The 17,648-nt window shown below is 55.0% G+C and overlaps 2 protein-coding genes across 2 annotated transcripts in view; one reads left to right on the top strand and one right to left on the bottom strand.

Moving 5' to 3' along the window:
- Positions 1 to 1,619: 1,619 nt before the first annotated feature.
- Positions 1,620 to 6,725, bottom strand: TEKTL1 (tektin like 1). Its single transcript, XM_004595983.2, has 7 exons — positions 6,055 to 6,725; positions 4,653 to 4,757; positions 3,146 to 3,344; positions 2,772 to 2,938; positions 2,516 to 2,611; positions 2,276 to 2,389; positions 1,620 to 2,046 (listed from the first exon to the last, which is right to left on the bottom strand). The coding sequence occupies exons 1-7, from the start codon at positions 6,622 to 6,624 to the stop codon at positions 1,798 to 1,800; spliced, it is 1,500 nt and encodes a 499-aa protein (XP_004596040.2). The 5' UTR covers positions 6,625 to 6,725; the 3' UTR covers positions 1,620 to 1,797.
- A 482-nt stretch (positions 6,726 to 7,207) lies between these two features.
- SLC1A6 (solute carrier family 1 member 6) overlaps positions 7,208 to 17,648 on the top strand; it is a 31,805-nt gene continuing 21,364 nt past the window's right edge. Inside the window, exon 1 of the mRNA XM_004595697.2 lies at positions 7,208 to 7,335. The gene's annotated coding sequence lies outside the window, so the exon portion shown is untranslated. The remainder of the gene's footprint in view (positions 7,336 to 17,648) is intronic.

The raw sequence follows: 17,648 nt of genomic DNA on the forward strand, positions 1-17,648 counted from the left end.
CTGTCTCCTGTTCTCTGTATCTATCTGCCTTTCCAATAAAAATAAAAGCCAGGAGCCAGGAGCTTCTTCCCGGTCTCCCTATGGGTGCAAGGGACCAAGGACTTGGACTGTTTTTCTGCTGCTTTCCCGGGCCATGAGGAGAGAGCTGAGTTAGAAGCAGAGCAGGTGGGACAAGAACCAGAGTCCATATGGGGTTGAGCACTTGCGGGTGGAGGATGAGTCTGTTGAGCCACTGCACTGGCTCCTCAAATGAAAGAAAACTGCTTCCTCCATATTTCTTGAATTTCTCCTTGTTTCCCCAAGGTCACTTCCTTTGGGGAAGATGACACCGGTGGTCTTGACCAACAATCGCAGAGCCCTCCTGGACCACCCCCCCTCCCCCCGTTAGCTGCGTAGGTGATTCCAGAAAACGCCGGTTCTGTGTCCCCAGCCTGCTGCTGCTTTGAGCACCTGGCCAGCGGCTGGGGCTTTGTGTGAGGAGGAGGAAGGAGACCTGTTTGACCTTGAACTCTGAACCCAGGAGCTGAGCCTTGTTCAGCAAGGTGGGCTCGTTCCACGGTGGGACACGATGAGCTCACGGCAATTAGGGCCGGCTGCAATCCTGGTGCAATTCACGAGATGCAAAGTAGAGGACTAATTAGCCTGGGCGAGTGCCACGGCCAGCCGGTAGCACTGTGGGTTCTCTCGCAACCAAGAGTTGCAAACATGTTTTCGTGTTCAGTGACAGGCGAGGGGTGAGACTGGGGACTAACAGGTGCCAGGCCACTCCTGGGGAGACGTGCAGGGGCCCCGGCTGGGGAAGAGCTCCCGAAGGGCACACGCAGGATGCCACGTCGGCTCCAGGGTCCAGATCCACCTGCACGTCCCCTTCAGGGTCAAGGGACTGTGTTGATGGGATCTGGACGGAGGTCTCTAAAGACCCAAGGTGCCTAAGAGCCGGATGTGAGCAACCACGTTTTCCATGGGGGGTCTTCCATAGATGTGGATTACATGTAGGGAACGTTCCATGATGTGACACAGAAAAAGGCTGGGCCCCGTACTGGGTTGGGAAGGGATGTTTTATTTTTTTTTTAAAGATTTGTTTATTTATTACAAAGTCAGATATACAGAGAGGAGGAGAGACAGAGAGGAAGATCTTCCGTCCGATGATTCGCTCCCCAAGTGAGCCGCAACGGGCCAATACGCGCCAATCCGAAGCCAGCAACCTGGAACCTCTTCCGGGTCTCCCACGCGGGTGCAGGGTCCCAATGCATTGGGCCATCCTCCACTGCTTTCCCAGGCCACAAGCAGGGAGCTGGATGGGAAGTGGAGCTGCGGGGATTAGAACCGGCGCCCATATGGGATCCCGAGGCATTCAAGGCGAGGACTTTAGCCGCTAGGCCACGCCGCCGGGATCCAGAAGCTCTTTCTAAATCCTATATGTTACTCCCCTATCAGTTATGTAACTGTTTCAGTACTGTTTTTGCTGCAAGCCATGGGTTTTGATATTTTTGTCTTTATTTGAATTTTTTCAGGAACGGTTTCTTTTTTTTTCTCACAGACCACACGGTAACAGCGACACGAACTTGCGGCCATGTGGGATCCCGGCGGTTGCAAGGCGACGATTTAGCAGCTAGGCCATCGCGCCAGGTCCCTTTAATCTCTTTTAAATATAATTCTGCTTAGAAAACGCCAGGGAGGTAAGGTGAAGCTATAGCTGGGGAGAGGGTGTTGTCTGGTCAGCCTGGGGGCCTTGGGGTTAGGGCCAGGGGTGTGGGGAAGTGGGGGCGGTGGGAGCGGGAGGTGGGCAAGCTGGCGTCACTTGGGGTCCACGCAGGCATCGTGGCCCGGCGGCGTGCGGGGGTCCCAGTCGTTCACCAGGCGCTGCGCTTGCTCGTAGAAAATGTGCGAGTGCTTTTGGCGCAGGCGCAGGCGCACCACGTTGGCGTCCACGTCCTGCCCGACCTTCTTGTAGTTGAGGTTCTGGGCTAGGTGTTGGCGCGTGGCAAGGAGCTTGTCCAGGTTCTTGGCCACGTTCGAGATGTGACGCTGCAGCTTGTCTGTGCCCTGGGGGCGGGATGGGGGTGGTGGTGGTGAGGGGGCGGGTGGAGGTATTGCAGAGTCCCCCATCGTGGACAAGGAATGCAGGACAGGCCAGAGCTGGCGAAGGAGGGGAAGGAAGGTCCAGGGGCAGACAACTAGAAGAAGCCCTTCTCAGGACGGGCTAAGGAGACATAGAAGGGAGACAGGGAAACGGGGGGGGGGGGGGGGGGAGGGGCGTGCGAGGAGGGCGGACCTGGGCGAGGCGTGTGGCCTCGGGCAGTTGGGTGCCCACGTGTCTCTGGTACACCCGGACCAGGGGTCGATCCAACTTCTCTCGCGTCTCCAGGTGAAGTTTGGACAGAGGACCCTGTGCGGGGTGCGGAGAGCGCAGAGTTTATTTCCCCATCACCCCTCACCCTTCTCCCAGTTGGGGGCCCTCGGTGGGGCGGGCGGGGGAGGGGGGGACCTCTGCGCACCTGTTCCCAGCCCATACCTTGATGAGGCCTCGGGTGACAAGCATCTCTTGGCTGAATTTCGTGCACCGGTGAATGGTCCCTCGCATGAGCCCTAATGTCATGTTCATCCTTTCCTGGGGTTGGAGATGGGGAGCACAGGCGATGGTGGTGTTGGGGGGTCGCGCGCACGCTTCCCACCCTCTGCCCCCCCCCAGCCCTGGTTCTCGCCTCCCACCATCTCCATCCCTCTCCGGCAGCCCCCCCCCCCCCCCGCCCCTGCGCCCTGGCGCACACCTTCAGCTCCGAGGTCTCGCGCATCTTCTGCGCCAGCGAGGCGCACACGCGGTCGCTCATCTGGTGTTGGCGCTCACCCACTTCCCCGTCATTCTTGGCCATTTCCACTAGGGTGTCCTTCGACTCGATCAACAGCCTCTTGGCTTCGTACAGAGCCGCGGCGCACTCTGCCAAGGCACGCGTGCGCACGTGGGGGAGCCCAGTCCCCCCACATACTTGCCTTTCCCCAGATCCTGACTTTCTGGGTCCCCACACCCTCTCTGCCTTGGTGGTGGTGGGGGGGGGATGCTGTACTGTCTGTGAATGAATGAATGAATGAATGTGAGGCTGACTTTAGATGGACACCAGGCACCCTTCCTTCCCGGGAAGCCTACCTGGAGTATAGGTGCCCACAGGGTCTACAGGTGGCGTTTTCTGGCCCTGAGTGCGGGGGGTTGGGGGCCGCGACAGGTTCACCCAGGAGTGGCGGCCAGCCTGTTCCAGGACCTTGTCCAGCGGTTGGTTCATGAGGTCCACGGCTTGCAATCTCTCCTTGGAGCAGAAGCCCAGGGTGTCTCTACAGGAGGCCAGAGCCTGCAGGCATCGGGGTGACAAGGCTGTGAACCTGTGACTCTCTCCCTTGGCTCTTTTATTGGTTTCCATGCTGGTAAAAGCTTTTATTTATTAGACAAAAAATTATTTATATATGGAAGGTAGAGAGAGAAAAAGCTTCCATCTTGCTGGCCCATTCTCTTTCTGCCTACAAAGGGCTGGAAGGTCCCGAGCAGGTCTCTCCCATGTGGGTGGGGGGGGGGGGCAGGGCCCAGGCACCTGCTGCCTTCCCCAAGGTGCCTCAAATAGGGAGCTGGAGTTGGGAGTGGAGCTGGGACTTGAATCTGGGCGCTTCCATGTGGGCTCCTGGCTTTCCAGGGCTTGCTGTTCATGCTTGGAAAGAAGCGATTTCTAAGTCGAAGTGCCCATAGCCTCCTTGCCCTGTGTTCTGAAGCAGATGTTTGGATTCCTCTTGGGATGCCTGCCTTGGAGGCCTGGCTCTGTTTTATTACCATTTTTTTTTTTAAAGAGAAGATTTCTTTATTTGAAAGGTAGAGTTACAGAGAGGGAGAGGGGGAGAGAGAGATACCAGCAGCAGCCAGGGCTGGGCCAGGCTCAAGCCACGAGCCAGGAACTCCTGGGTCTTCCATGCGGGTGGCAGGAGCCCATGGACTTTCATTGCTTTATCCAGGTGCGTTAGTGGGAGTGGAGCAGGCGGGACTTGCACCCACAGTGCCCACTGGGGATGCTGGCATTGTAGGCGGAAGCTTAACCGGCGCCACTCACAATGCCAACCTCAGGACTCCTCTTCCTTCTGCGGATTCCTGTCAAGGTACATCCTGGGAGGCATTAGCGAGGGCTTGGGTTGTTGTGTCCCTGCCATCTGCGTGGGAGACCTGGAGGGAGTTCCGTGAGGTCGGTCCAGTCCTGGCCACAGTACGTATTGTGCGTAAGTGAACCAGCAGTCGGCAGAGCTCTGGGTTTCTCTCTTTGCCTTTCAACGTGAAACAACGCGCCCCAGGTACTGGAGTGGTGACCCCATCACTGGCGGATTCTGTGCAATGGCTGAATTTGTTTCCCCGGACCTCCAGTTTCTCCATCTCTAATGAGATGGTCACAGCTTCTGTTTCTCAGAACATCAGGACTTGATGCAACGGTTACAGAGTCCGGCCCAGGGTGTGTACCAACCTTTTGAGACCCAGACCCGACGCCACGCCTGTCTTATCTCTTTTGCAAAGTGGAGGAGCAGCACAGACTGAAGGAGGTGCTACCATGCCAGTGTCCAGGGTCACAGGACACCCCCTCCGTCTCCCCGGCACCCCTCACCCCCCAGCTCCCAGGCTCCCTTACCTTGAGCAGGGCCTCCGACTGTTCCATATCTTTCTCCAGCTTCCGCTTCATGCCCCACAGTTCCTCTCTCTCCCAGGTAAGCACACTGTCAGCTTTGTCGGGGACCTGCAAGGCAAGGAGACACACTGTATGACAGTCCCAGGGGCTGGCTCCTTCCAGGCGCTGAGGGGGCTTGGCGACCCTCACAAGGCGCTTGGAGAATAAAGAGGCAGCGGCACATTCTCAGAAGGGTTGCTGGTTTTTCCTATTTAAAAAGATGTATTTTATTGGAAAGGCAGAGTTACACACACACATAGATAGATAGATAAATAGATAGGTAGAGAGAGGGGTATTCCATCCACTTTTTAAAAACTGGGAGAGAGAGAGAGAGAGACAGACAGAGAGAAAGCTGGAGCCAGGATTTGCATCCAGGTCTCCCACATGGATACAGGAGCCCAGCCTCCACTGGTTTCCAGTGTGTATTAGCAGGCAGTTGGTTTGGAAGTGGAGCAGCCAGGACAGGAACCCGTTGCCCCTAGCTGTGCATTGCAGACAGAATTTTAACAAGCTGCGCCACAGCACTGGTCCCAAAGCTTGGTTCTTTTAAGGGGCTCTTGCTTGGTGGTGGTTGGGGGGAGGATCTTACCTTCTGGAATTTGGGGCTGGGGGCTTCTGTCTCTGGCACAGGGCCGGGATGAAGGTGGCTTAACCTCGGAGGAGGTGGGGACCCGCTTCCTCATGGACGGTCTCACTGCTCTCCTGGCCTTACCCGTGGAGGGACCTCATTATACAAGCATGTGGAGGTTTTTTGCCTATTGGGGCTTGCCCTACTAGCAGGTTCGCCTCACTGGGCTAATACGGTCTTCTTCCTCTTCAGGCTGCAGACTTTGGGGCGCCCTAGACATACAGCCCTAGCTCCCCTCTCTTGGGTCACTCCCCAGTTGCTCCGCAACAGCTTAGGGCACTAGACTGGGCAGAAGACAGGAGCCAGGAATTCCATCTGGGTGTCCCACTCTGCTGCTCCAACCGGGTTAGCGGTGACCCAAGTATTTGAATCGTCACCGTCACCTGCCCTGCTCCCCGCGCATGAGCAGGAGCTGGAGTCGGGAGTCACGGGCATTGCGCTTCCACGTGGGATATAGACTTGCAAGAGGCAACTTCCTGTCCCTGCCAACCACCTGCTCCGGACATGGGGGATGGGTTTGATTTTACTTCGGGTGGAGTTTCATATGGCTTGCGATCTTGGCATCACCTGCTATCCTTGACTAGGGGCTGGGGGGTGGTGTTTGCTTGGGCTTCGAGGTGTGCCTCTCCCGGTCTCCTCTTGTGTGTGTGTGTGTGTGTGTGTGTCCCTTGGAACTTGGGGCGGAGGGGGAGTGCCACGAGGTATTGCGGGGATCGGGTGGGGTTGCGGGACCCCCACCTTCTCCGACTTGGGCCGGTAGCCTCTCAGCTTGACGCTCTGCTGGTTGACGAGCAGGCCCTTGCGCACCTGGCTGAGCCTGCGGTCGGTGGCGTCGCGCTGGCGCTGCACCTGTCCCAGACGCGCGTTGATCTGGTGCTGTGCGCGGCCCAGGCGGGCGGCGGTGAGGCGCGCCCCGCGCGCGTGTGCGTGCACCACCTCGGCCGTCTGCAGGGCGCGCGCGTCGCGGTGCAGGGGCAGCGGCAGGCGCGCGTGCCAAGCGGGCGGCTTCATCTTGCCCTTCCACAGCGTGACGCCGTCGCCAGGGGGCGGCTTCTCCACGGTGCTGCCGCCTTTCAGCATCTCCACTCGAAAGCGCCAGGGCAGGATGTAAGCGGCGCGGCACAAGTGGCGCGCCACGTGAGGGTCCCGCACGCTGTCCTTCGGTTGCCACATGGTCACCACCTCCTGCCCGCAGCGGTCGGTCAGGTTATGCGCTCGGCGTGTAGTGGCCTGTGCCGCCTCTCGCCATGATGGGGCCCCCACGCGACTGTCCTGGCTGAGCTCGGCCGGGGGCGCCAACACGGGCATGGTCGTTTGCTGGGTGCCCGGGGGTCTGGCACCCGGGATCTCAGCGCACACAAGTAGGTACGTCTCCTCCTTGCTAGCAACGCACTCGGCCTCCCAGGCTTGTGGAGAGAACGAAAAGTGTTGGTCGCCATGGCGACTCAGCAACAACGCAGAGCGTTCCAGGCGTGGGGGAGGGGTCTCACGGAGCCCCTAGGGGTGCCTGGGACTGCCGCGAGCTTGGCGGAACCGTGCGCTTCGCCAAGGACTTTGCCCAGCGTAGACATCACTGTTTTGATGTAGTGCGCGCACGCGCGCGCACACACAAACACACAGACACAGATTTTCTGTCTGCTGGCTCTCTCCCCAAATGCCTACAACAGCATAAGCTGGCACACAGCAGGTGTTCAAGGTGCACAGGGCCGGAATGAGATTCTCAAAGTAGAATGAACAATGCTTTTTTAAAAAATATTATTTTTATTAGATAGGCAGATCACGTTTAAGGAGAGAAGAGAAAGATCTTCTGTCTACTGGTATACTTTCCAAATGGCCACAATGGCCGGAGCTGATCCAATCCCAAGGCAGGAGCCAGGAGATTATTTCCAGGTCTCCCATATCAGTGCAGAGGTCCAAGGATTTGGGTCATCCTCCACTGCTTTCCCAGGCCAGAATGGGAAGTGGAGCAGCTGGGACACGGACCAACCAGCGCCTAGATGGGATCCAGGTGCTTGCAAGGTGAGAATTTAGCCACCGACCCATCGTGCCGGACCCCAAATGAATGACATTGAAGTACATGTTCCGAGACTTTTAGTCCGACTGTCGGCTGTGTCAGCCAGCACTTGTATCTAATTCTTGAGTAGGTCCATTGTTCCTTGGGACTGTTTTAGCCTCATCTTAGCAGGAGCCCCTCTCATGATCACTGGGGTGACTATTCATGGTCCTTCTGTTTCTATGGGCTTTTGCTTCCTTTGGACTTGACATTCAATAGAGTCTTCCATGGCGGAGCATTTGTGTCCACTTTTCATTCCACGCTTTGTTTTGAAAGTCTGCCTGTATTGCAGCTGTGGACCCGTGCCTTTGCGTACGACAGATTTTACTGATGTGAAAGGCAGAGAGAGAGAGAGAGAAAGATCTTTCAACCCATTGGTTGACTCTCCAAATGGCGAGAATGGCTGGGGGCTCAGCTAGGCAGAATCCAGGCGCCAGGAGCTTTCTTCACAGTCTCCAACAAACATGGGTGCTGGGGCCCGAGCATTTGGGCCGCCCTCTGCTGCTTTCTCAGGCACCTTAGCCTGCATTGGAGATGGAGCCGCTGGGACTGGTGCCTATATGAGATACCGGCACTGCAGTTAAGGCTTCCTGCACAATGCCACAACGTGTTGGCTCCTTATTGGCTCATGGTATTCACACGGACACACTCTTGCAAATGGAATAAATGCTATGATTCGGGCATTGAAATTGCTTGACGTGGCCTCCTTTTCATTTTCTGATCCTGATTGTAAAAAAAAAAAAGTATTAATTAAAATTTTATTGTCAAAAGAAAGATAGATGCTAGAATTTTCCTCCTGCTGGTTTACTGCTTACATGATCCCGACAGCCAGGCTGGCTCATATTGTACCCAGGAGCTCCATTCTGGACTCCCGGATGGGTGTCAGGTGCCCGAACGCTTAAGCCACCACCTGCTGCTTTCCCCGGCACGTTGTCAGGAAGTTGGATGAGAAACAGAGTGACCGGGGCTTGGATGGACACTGGGATGAAGGATGTGCCCGTGGGGCAGGTGGCAACCTAACCGCTTGCATCACGACATACCCTCCGCTCCCAAGCGTATTGGGTGTTACAAGTCGCCCTCTGGTTTTGTAATGAAGGATGCTTCGCGGAGACTCCGTTTGCCACGAGCTTTGCTGGACTCTCCTCTGTTGTAGAACGGACATGGCGAGCTGGCTTGGCTTTCTGCTTTCCTGTCTGTTTTGTCCCACGCCCCCCCCCCCCCCGTGTGTGTGTGTGTGTGTGTGAGTGACCTGGAGATGCCCCGCGGCGTATGGCATGTCTCACGGAGACGCCCTTCCCTTGGAAATCTCGGCAGGTAGTTATCACAGACCCGTTTTCAGGGTCCCTTCTGGGGCTGCAGCTGCTGTTTTTGGAAGGTGCCCCCTTTTGCAGATAATCAAATCCATGGGCCTCTCGCTCCTGGGAGACGCGACCCAGAATCCGATTTGTCTTTGAGAAATGAGGTCAATTTCCTGGTGGAGGTGTTGGGGAGGTGGCAGGGAGCCCCAGGCCGGGAGAGGAGGTTCCTGACAGTGACCGAGGTGGCTTTGCTGGCCGGCGAGTGGTCACAACCAGACCACATTGGCTGAACCCCTGTGAGTTCCCTGATATGACTCGGGCAGAAGTCCTCCATCTCCTGTGCAAATTGTGGACACCCCACGTACAAGTAGCTTTAAAAAAAGTAATATGCAGTTTTTGTTACTGAAGTTTGCAGCCAAATAAATTTGTCATTTAATTCCATGTGGTATGAACATATTTAAAAGAATTTATGTGAAAGCATGATAAGAGAGAGCAAGAGAGCGAGAGAGAGAGAGAGAGAGAAAGCGTGTTTCCCATCCATTGCTTCATTCCCCAGATGGCCACAGCAGCCAGGGCTGGGCTAAGAACAAGCTGGGAGCCAGGAAGTCCCTTCAGATTTCCCACCTGAGTGCCAGGGGGTTGAGGTCATGGTGCCATGTGCTTCCCTGGCACGTTATCAGAGAGCCGGGGGAGACCTGGGGCAGCCGGGATTCAATTGGGCGCTCGTGTGGGGTGCCAGCATTGTGGGCGGTGGCTAAAGGAGCCATGCCACCACGCCAGCGCCTGTGCGAACATTTCGAGGGCCTCTCATCCGAGGTTCTGTGCGTCTCCCACGTGGGTGTTAGAAGTCAAGAGTCGGGGGACCTTTGACGTGGGATGTGGACATTTGAACCGTAGTGTTCATGGCTGAGCTAAATGCCTATACTTATTTTTGTTCTTGAAAAGGACACAGAGTAATGACACAAGTTGTAATTATGCAATTCTATTTATGAGGTGCGGCGTGCCACTTAAAAACAAGTTTAATTGTATCAGACAGACAGAGCTATGGCTGGCCTTGTCGTGTGGTGGGTTAAGCTGCCACCTGTAAGGCTGCCTCACTTCTGGCCCAGCTCCCTGTTAATGTGCCTGGAAAAGCAGCAGAAGATGACCCAAGCGCCTGGGCCCCTGCACCTCTGTGGGACACCCTGATGGAGTTCCAGGCCCTGGACTTCAGTCGGACCCAGCCATGGTCATTGTGGCTATTTGGGGAGTGAAAACAAGAGATAGGTACAGACAGAAGGAGGAAGAGCATCCTTGGCTGGCTTAGGCTGATGACGGGATCTTAGAACTCCATTCAGTCCTCCGATGTGAGTGGCGGGGAGCCGTCATCGCTGTCTCCCAGGCAAGATGCTGGGGTCGGTGCTGGAGCTAGGATTGAATCACTGTTCTTCTGGAACAGCCTATGAAACTTCCACCTGGGAGTGAGGTCAGGTGCCCAGCTCATGTCTTAAGAGTACATTCTTCACCGGCAGAATCCAGCAGAAGTGATGGGACTCCACCGTCATGTCCAAGGTTAGATGTCAAGAGGGCTTGGCTTCTCTTACACCCGCTCTTCCGCCTGCTCATCGCAGCCGCTTCAGTGGGTGACCGCTGGACCAAGCACTTGGGCCATCCTCTGTTGCTTTCCCAGGTGCATTGGCAGGGAACTGGATTACAAGTAGAGCAGCACCCACCAGCATGAGCTGGAACTGAGGACAGGCTGGGCTGAGCCAGGCTGTAGCACCTGCTGGTGGATGCTGAAGCAAGCTAAAACATACCAGTCTGGGCTACAGCTCCCACCAGCACATGTAAGACCTGGGGCTCGGGGATCACCCCATAGGGGAGCTGTGAGGACCCTGAGATGACAGCGGAGACCCTGGGATGACAGCGGGGACCCTGAGATGACAGCGGAGACCCTGGGATGACATTGGGGACCCTGGGATGACAGCGGAGACCCTGGGATGACAGCGGGGACCCTGAGATGACAGCGGAGACCCTGGGATGACATTGGGGACCCTGGGATGACAGCGGAGACCCTGGGATGACAGCGGGGACCCTGAGATGACATTGGGGACCCTGGGATGACATTGGGGACCCTGGGATGACAGCGGGGACCCTGGGATGTCAGTGGGGACCCTGGGATGACAGCGGAGACCCTGGGATGACAGCGGGGACCCTGGGATGACAGTGGGGACCCAGGGATGACATTGGGGATGCTGGGATGACAGTGGGGACCCTGGGATGACAGCGGGGACCCTGGGATGACATTGGAGACCCTGGGATGACAGCGGGGACCCTGGGATGTCAGCGGAGACCCTGGGATGACAGCGGAGACCCTGGGATGACAGTGGAGACCCTGGGATGACATTGGGGACCCTGGGATGACATTGGAGACCCTGGGATGACATTGGGGACCCTGGGATGACAGTGGGGACCCTGGGATGACATTGGAGACCATGGGATGACAGTGGGGACCCTGGGATGACAGCGGGGACCCTGGGATGACAGCGGAGACCCTGGAATGACATTGGAGACCCTGGGATGACAGCGGAGACCCTGGGATGACAGCGGGTGGCCGTCTCCCATCCCCAGGTACTGATGCGGTTGGGGTGTTGGGAGCGGCCCTCTCCCCTCCTCTCCCTACTTTCCCCAGGGACAGGAATAAAAGAGGAGATTGGAGGCAGTTGTCTTATCCAGTTTCTCCCATTCCTTGACTTTCCCTGCCCCCCAACCGGTAGTCCACATGGGCACGCATCATTGTCAACTATGTAAACATCATCAAAAATAAAATTATTTTATTATTTAAAAAAAAAAGAAGTGGAGCAGCTAGAGTTCGAACCAGTGTCCATATGGAATGCCAGGTGCTGCAGCCAGCAGCTTAACCTGTATGTTGTGCAGGCTAGCCTAGCCCCCACATACTGCTCTGTCCCTGGCTTCCGCCTGGTCCAGCTGCAGCTTTTTATCATCAAAAGATGCATGAAAATTTCTATTTTGTTCATTTTTTTTGCAAGGAAGAGAGAATGAAACACACACATACACACATATTTGTCTACTGGTCCACTCCCTAGATTCCTGGAACAGACAGGGCTGGGTCAGACCCACGCCAGAAACCAGGCGCTTCGTCCAGGTCTCCCATGTGGGTGGTGGGACTCCGGGATATGAACCATCACCCGTTGCCTCCCTGGATGTACAGAAACGGGGAAGTAGATTCAGATAGCCGAGCTGGGATTTGAACCCAGGTACTCAAACTCAGGCTTCGGGCATCTTAGGTGGCATTTTAACCAGAGTATGAAATGCCTACCCTGACCATGTGTTAAACAGCTCGACAATATTTGCCTGTCTTGAAATGTCATCCATCATGTAGATATACACTTGTCAATCAAAACGGTACCCGAGGGTTAGAGGCCGGGTGGGAGATGCGTGAGCCAGGAATTGCCAAAGATCCTCCGTGGCACCGGAAGCTGAGAGAACCAGGGAAGGTTCCTTCCCCCAGAACCTTCCAGAAAGCCCTGCTGCCACTGATATGGGCTTCCCTTCAGCCAGCTACTTTGTAGTGACTTGTATAAGGCAACCCCCGAAAGCCTATGTCATAGCCCTTTAGCCTGAAGTGGCTCTTCCAGGTTCAAAGAACCAAGCAAGAGAAGAGGCAGCTTGCATGATGAAAACTCATCCGCAAATCTCTGTTCTTGTAAGATTTGCTTATGAGAGAGAGAGAGAGAGAGAGAGAGAGAGAGAGAGAGATCGTCTATCTTTTGGTTCACTTTGCAAATGGCCACAAGAACCAGGAGCCTGGAACTCCAACTAGGTGTCTCATCTCCCTGGCACGTGTTCAACTCTTTGGGTTATTTCCTGCTGCTTTTCTGAGTGCATTAGCGGGGAGCTGGATTACAAGCGGGGCAGCTGGGGCTTGAACCAGCACCCACAGGGGATATAGGAAGTGATGATTTAACCTGCTGCACCTTGTTATTGGCCTGAGCTGTTGGTTCCCCCCATTGCAACCCACCCCACCCTCTCACCTCTTGGGATTTGAACCCCGGTACGTATGCCTCACACTCCTCCTGGCCCTGCAGTCTTTAAGCCAAACGCAGCGGGTCACCAAGGCAGTAGCCCAGTGCTGACCTGGCTCCGTGAAGACCTGCCACCCGGCCTGTGACAGCAAGTCCTTGTTTCTCGTGGACTGAAGCGTGGGCAGATGAACAGATGGATGGATGGATGGATGGATGGATCACGTGTGTTTGGCTTTCTGTATCTGTGGCTTTCTCAACCCAAGAGTCACTCAACTGTTGATGGAAAATGTTAGGCAAGCAATTGCAGCCCAACATACATAGACTGCTTTGCCCTTATCATTCATTTTTTTTTTCAAAAGATTTGTTTATTTTTATTGGAAAGTCAGATTTACAAGAGAAAGAGAAAGAGAGAGATCTTCCATCCGCTGATTCATTCTCCAAGTGGCTGCAATGGCTGCAGCTGAGCTGATTCGAAACCAGGAGCCAGGAGCTTCTTCCGGATCTCCCACACAGGTGCAGGGTCCCAAGGCTTTGGGCCGTCCGTGACTGCTTTCCCAGGACACAGGCAGGGAGCTGGATGGGAAGTGGAGCAGCCAGGATCCCAACCGGGGTCCATATGGGATTCTGGCGCGTGCAAGGGGAGACATTTAGCCACTAGGCTATCACGCCAGGCCCAGCAAAGAAAAATTTTTTAAGTCCCCATCCACCCATCCATTCAAACCAGTATTTTTGTTGGATTTTCTGTTTCCCAGGCTTAGTAGCAGCCAAACAGTCTAAACCTCTCCTTTCTGCTCTCCGTATTTCTTCTCTTGAAATTCTGTTTGCTCTCAGGCACCTGGCTTCCATGTCTCAGTCATGTTGATTCATGTGGGTGGCTGGGGCTGGGCAGGTGAGGGGCGGGGAGGTCCCAACCCTCCCTCTGTGTCACTCCCCCACCCCTGCACCCCCTGGGTTTCCTCTCTCATCCAGGGGAACAGTGTGGGGGGAGCTGCGAGATGCTAATGAGAGCCCCCTGTCTTAATGACTCTGGGGGCTTCGGGGGTATGCCGCAGGCCAGTGCTGTCCTAATTAATTAATTAATAGGGAAAGCTTCCCACAGAGGAGTTAGCCTGAATTCTTCTTCCCTCTCTTGCTTGGGCCAGCAGCCAAGGGGTGTGGGGGTGGGTGGGTAAAGGTGGGACCTGGGCCAGCTTGGGATGCTTGGTGCGCTGTCAATCCCAGAGGATTAGGGACCATCAGAACTTTGTGCCACCCTGGCCAGTGGCTCAAATCCTAGCCATACCATTTCTGAACGCTGCCAATCCCTAGGGGGGAGTCCTCCCCTCCCCTCCCCCTCAATGGTCTTATCCATCGGGGAGAGGGTGGACCTTTATCTGTCAGGGAAAGGAGAGAGATTACAGGGCCGGGGGAGATGAGGGGAGTGTGAGGCGCACAAAGCAGAAAGGAGCCCTGAGTTTTAAGAATAATCCATGGGGAGCGCAGTAGGAGATGGTGCTGCAATACAGCGTGTTGAACCACTGCCAGCCATGCTGGCATCCCGGATGAGCACTGGTTCGAGTCTCAGCTGCTCCACTTCCTGTCCGGCCCCCTGCTAATACACTTGGGAAAGCAGTAGAGGATGGCTCATGTGTTTGGGATCCTACGTCCATGTGGGAAACTCCTGGCTTTGGTTTGCTGTGGCTCCTACTGTTACATTGATCAGTGGGTAGGAGTTCTCTTTCTCTCTGTAACTCTGCCTTTCAAAAAATAAAAATTCAAAAAAATCTTTTTTAAAGTTACTTATTAGAGAAGGAGAGATCTTCTGCCTGCTGGTGAAGTCCTTAAATATCCAGCACAAACAGCCATCGCAGGGTCAGACTGAAGCCGGGAGCCAGGAACTCTATCCGGGTCTCTCACAGAAGCCAGCATCACCCACGGCTTTTCAGGGCGTGCATCAGCGGGCAGCAGGCTTTGGACCCAGAGCTGGGGCTTGCCAGCCGGGTACTTTGAAGCTGGCATGTGGGAAGGCTTGTTCCCGGGGTATAGGGTACTTGGGCTTGACCTGGGCTATGGGTTAGGTCACCATTGCCTTCTTATTTTTTAAAATTTTTTATTTTTTAAAGATTTATTTATTTTTTACAAAGTCAGATATACAGAGAGGAGGAGAGACAGAGAGGAAGATCTTCCGTCCGATGATTCGCTCCCCAACTGAGCCGCAACAGCCGGTGCTGTGCTGATCCGGAGCCAGGAGCCAGGAGCCAGGAACTTCCTCCGGGTCTCCCACGTGGGTGCAGGGTCCCAAGGCTTTGATTTGTCCTCCACTGCTTTCCCAGGCCACAAGCAGGGAGCTGGATGGGAAGTGGGGCTGCTGGGATTAGAACTGGTGCCCACATGGGATCCTGTCGTGTTCAAGGCAAGGACTTTAGCCACTAGACCGCACCAGGCCCAACCATTGACTTCTGCGTGTAGTTTTCATTCCAAAGCTAGTCCTGACCTGTGTCCCCTTCCTCTGGACCCTGGGAGAGTCCCAGGACAGAACAATGATCCAGCATGGCTTGTGGCCCTCAGTGCATCTGTATGAGCTGGTTCCAGCTGCTCCCATTTGACGGGAAAGTCAAATGAGGCTTGAGGGGGCTCGACTATCTGTCCCAAGCTGGCAGAGCTCATATGCCGCCAAGAGTGTAAGTAACCCAGTCCTAGATAATCCCAGTCTAGGGCTGAACTCTAAGATGTGTCTCCAGACCCAGTCCAAAGCCTGAACGCTAAAATGTGTCCTATTGGGGCATCTGGTGTTTGTAGGCATTGGCACTGGGTGGGAGAGTCGGGAATTCTAGCCAATGAGTGCGGAGTCTCAGTGTGCAAGGTGAATTCATTTGGAAATCCGTTTGACATTGTACAGCTAGATTTTTTTTTAAAGAACAGGGTGGCCATTTGGTGGCTGCTTAAGATGGTCATATTTTGTATCAGAGTGCCCAAGTTGGAGCTCTGGTACTACCCACTACCTGTTCATGACCCTGGAAGGCAGCCGGGGATGGCTCGGGGCCTCGGAGCTCCCGCTACCCATGTGGGAGACCCAGATGGAGTTCCCAACTCAGGGCTTCAGCCTGGTCCAGCCTGGGCCACTGTGGGCATTTTAGGCAATGAACCAGTGTACGGATGATCTTTCCCTGATCTGCTACCAATAAATGGATAAATTCCAGGTGGGGGGATCGTCCCTCTCAAGTCTAGCATGAGAATATTCCCTGGGGAGTGCTTTAAGTCCCTGCCACTTGCGGACAGGGGCGGGGAAGCGGTGCCATGTGGATTACACTCCTAGATGGAGACAAGCTGAATTTGAATTGTGTGGTCCAGGGGAGAGCCGGGCTGCCCGCCGTGCACAGTAGCTCAACCATCACTCTCTCACGCCGGCTGTCCCCGATCACTGTGACTCCTTCTCCACCTTCATCGTTTTCCCCTCCTTGGTCCATACCCCAAGTCTGCAACAGCCAGGAACCGGGGCAGGAGCTGGGACCCGAAGGATCCCACACAGACGGCAGGACCCCAAGATCTTGAACCAGCGCTGCCTCCTCCTAGTGTGCTCCGCATTTACAGGAAGCTGGAGTGGGGAGCCAGAAGCGGGAGTTGAACCCTGGCCGTCCAGTGTGTGATGTTTCTGTCTTAACCACTAAGCCAGATGCCTGCATGCCATCCTGTGCATTGTAGACTGGGGACAATTGACAAGGAAATTCCAGGGCGTGTGTCCAAGGCGTCAGCAAGGCCAGGATTATTGTTTGTTTTTTTAATTAAAAATTATTTTAAAGATTTATTTTTATTGGAAAGGCAGATTTGCAAAGAAGGAGAAAGATCCTTCATCTGCGGGTTCACTCCCCAAATGGCTACTCCCCAAATGGCTGCAGTGGCCAGAGTTGAACTGATTTGAAGCCAGAAGCCAGGAGCCTCTTCCAGGTCTCCCACGTGGGTGCAGGGTCCCAAGGCTTTGGGCCTGTCTTTGACTGCTTTCCCAGGCCACAAGCAGGGAGCTGGATGGGAAGTGGGGCTGCCGGGACACAAACCCGTGCCCATATGAGATCCTAACACGTATAAGGCAAGGATTTAGCCACTAAGTCATCGCACCTGGTCCTTATTTTTATCTTAAAGGTAATATACAGAGAGAGAAGGAGAGAGAGAGAAAGAAAAAGAGAAGAGAGAGAGAGAGCTGAGTTGATTCAAAACTGGGAGCCAGGAGCTTCTTCCAGGTCTCCCACGTGGGTGGCAGGGACCAAATACTTGGGCCGTTTGCTGCTGCTTTCCCAGGTGCGTTAGCAGGGAGCTGTATTGGAAGCGGAGCAGGCGGGACTCAGAAAACTAGCATAGGATGCTGACACTGCAAGCCGGCACCGTGCCATGGTGCCAGCAATGCGGGCAGAGCCTTAGCGTGCTATCCCAAGGCTGCAGATTTTCATTTTATTCTTGTTTTCACCTTCTTGAAAAGCAGAGTGACAGACAGACAGTGAGAGATCTTCATTACCTACAACAAAGCCCGCCACAGGCAGGCCCAATCCAGGAGCCCAGAACTCCTTCTGGGTTTCCTAGGTGCAGAGCAAAGGGCCCAGGCACTGCACACATGGTCGTAGGTAGGGGGAAGCTGTCAGCACCACAGGGCTGAACATGCCAGTGTTCAGGGATGAATGTTGCAGCATAGTATGTGAAGCTTCCACTTAGGAGGCCCACCTAACGGTCAATGTCAGCTTGAGTTCCCTGCTACTCCACTTCTAACTCTGCTACCTGCAAGTGCTCCTGGAGGCTGCGGGCAATGACCGGCATAGTTGGGTCTCTGCCACCCGCAGGCAAGACCAGGATAGAGTTCCTGGCTCCTGGCTTGTTGGCCTTTGGGGAGTGAACCAGTGGGTGTGGTGAGCCTGCCCAATGGGATTCTTCTGGGGTTGAAGAATGAGATATGCCCTTTTTGGAAGGTCCATATAATCTAATGAGCTCATA

This window comes from Ochotona princeps, chromosome 33 (assembly GCF_030435755.1).
Source record: "Ochotona princeps isolate mOchPri1 chromosome 33, mOchPri1.hap1, whole genome shotgun sequence".
NCBI classification, from domain to species: Eukaryota; Metazoa; Chordata; class Mammalia; order Lagomorpha; family Ochotonidae; genus Ochotona; species Ochotona princeps.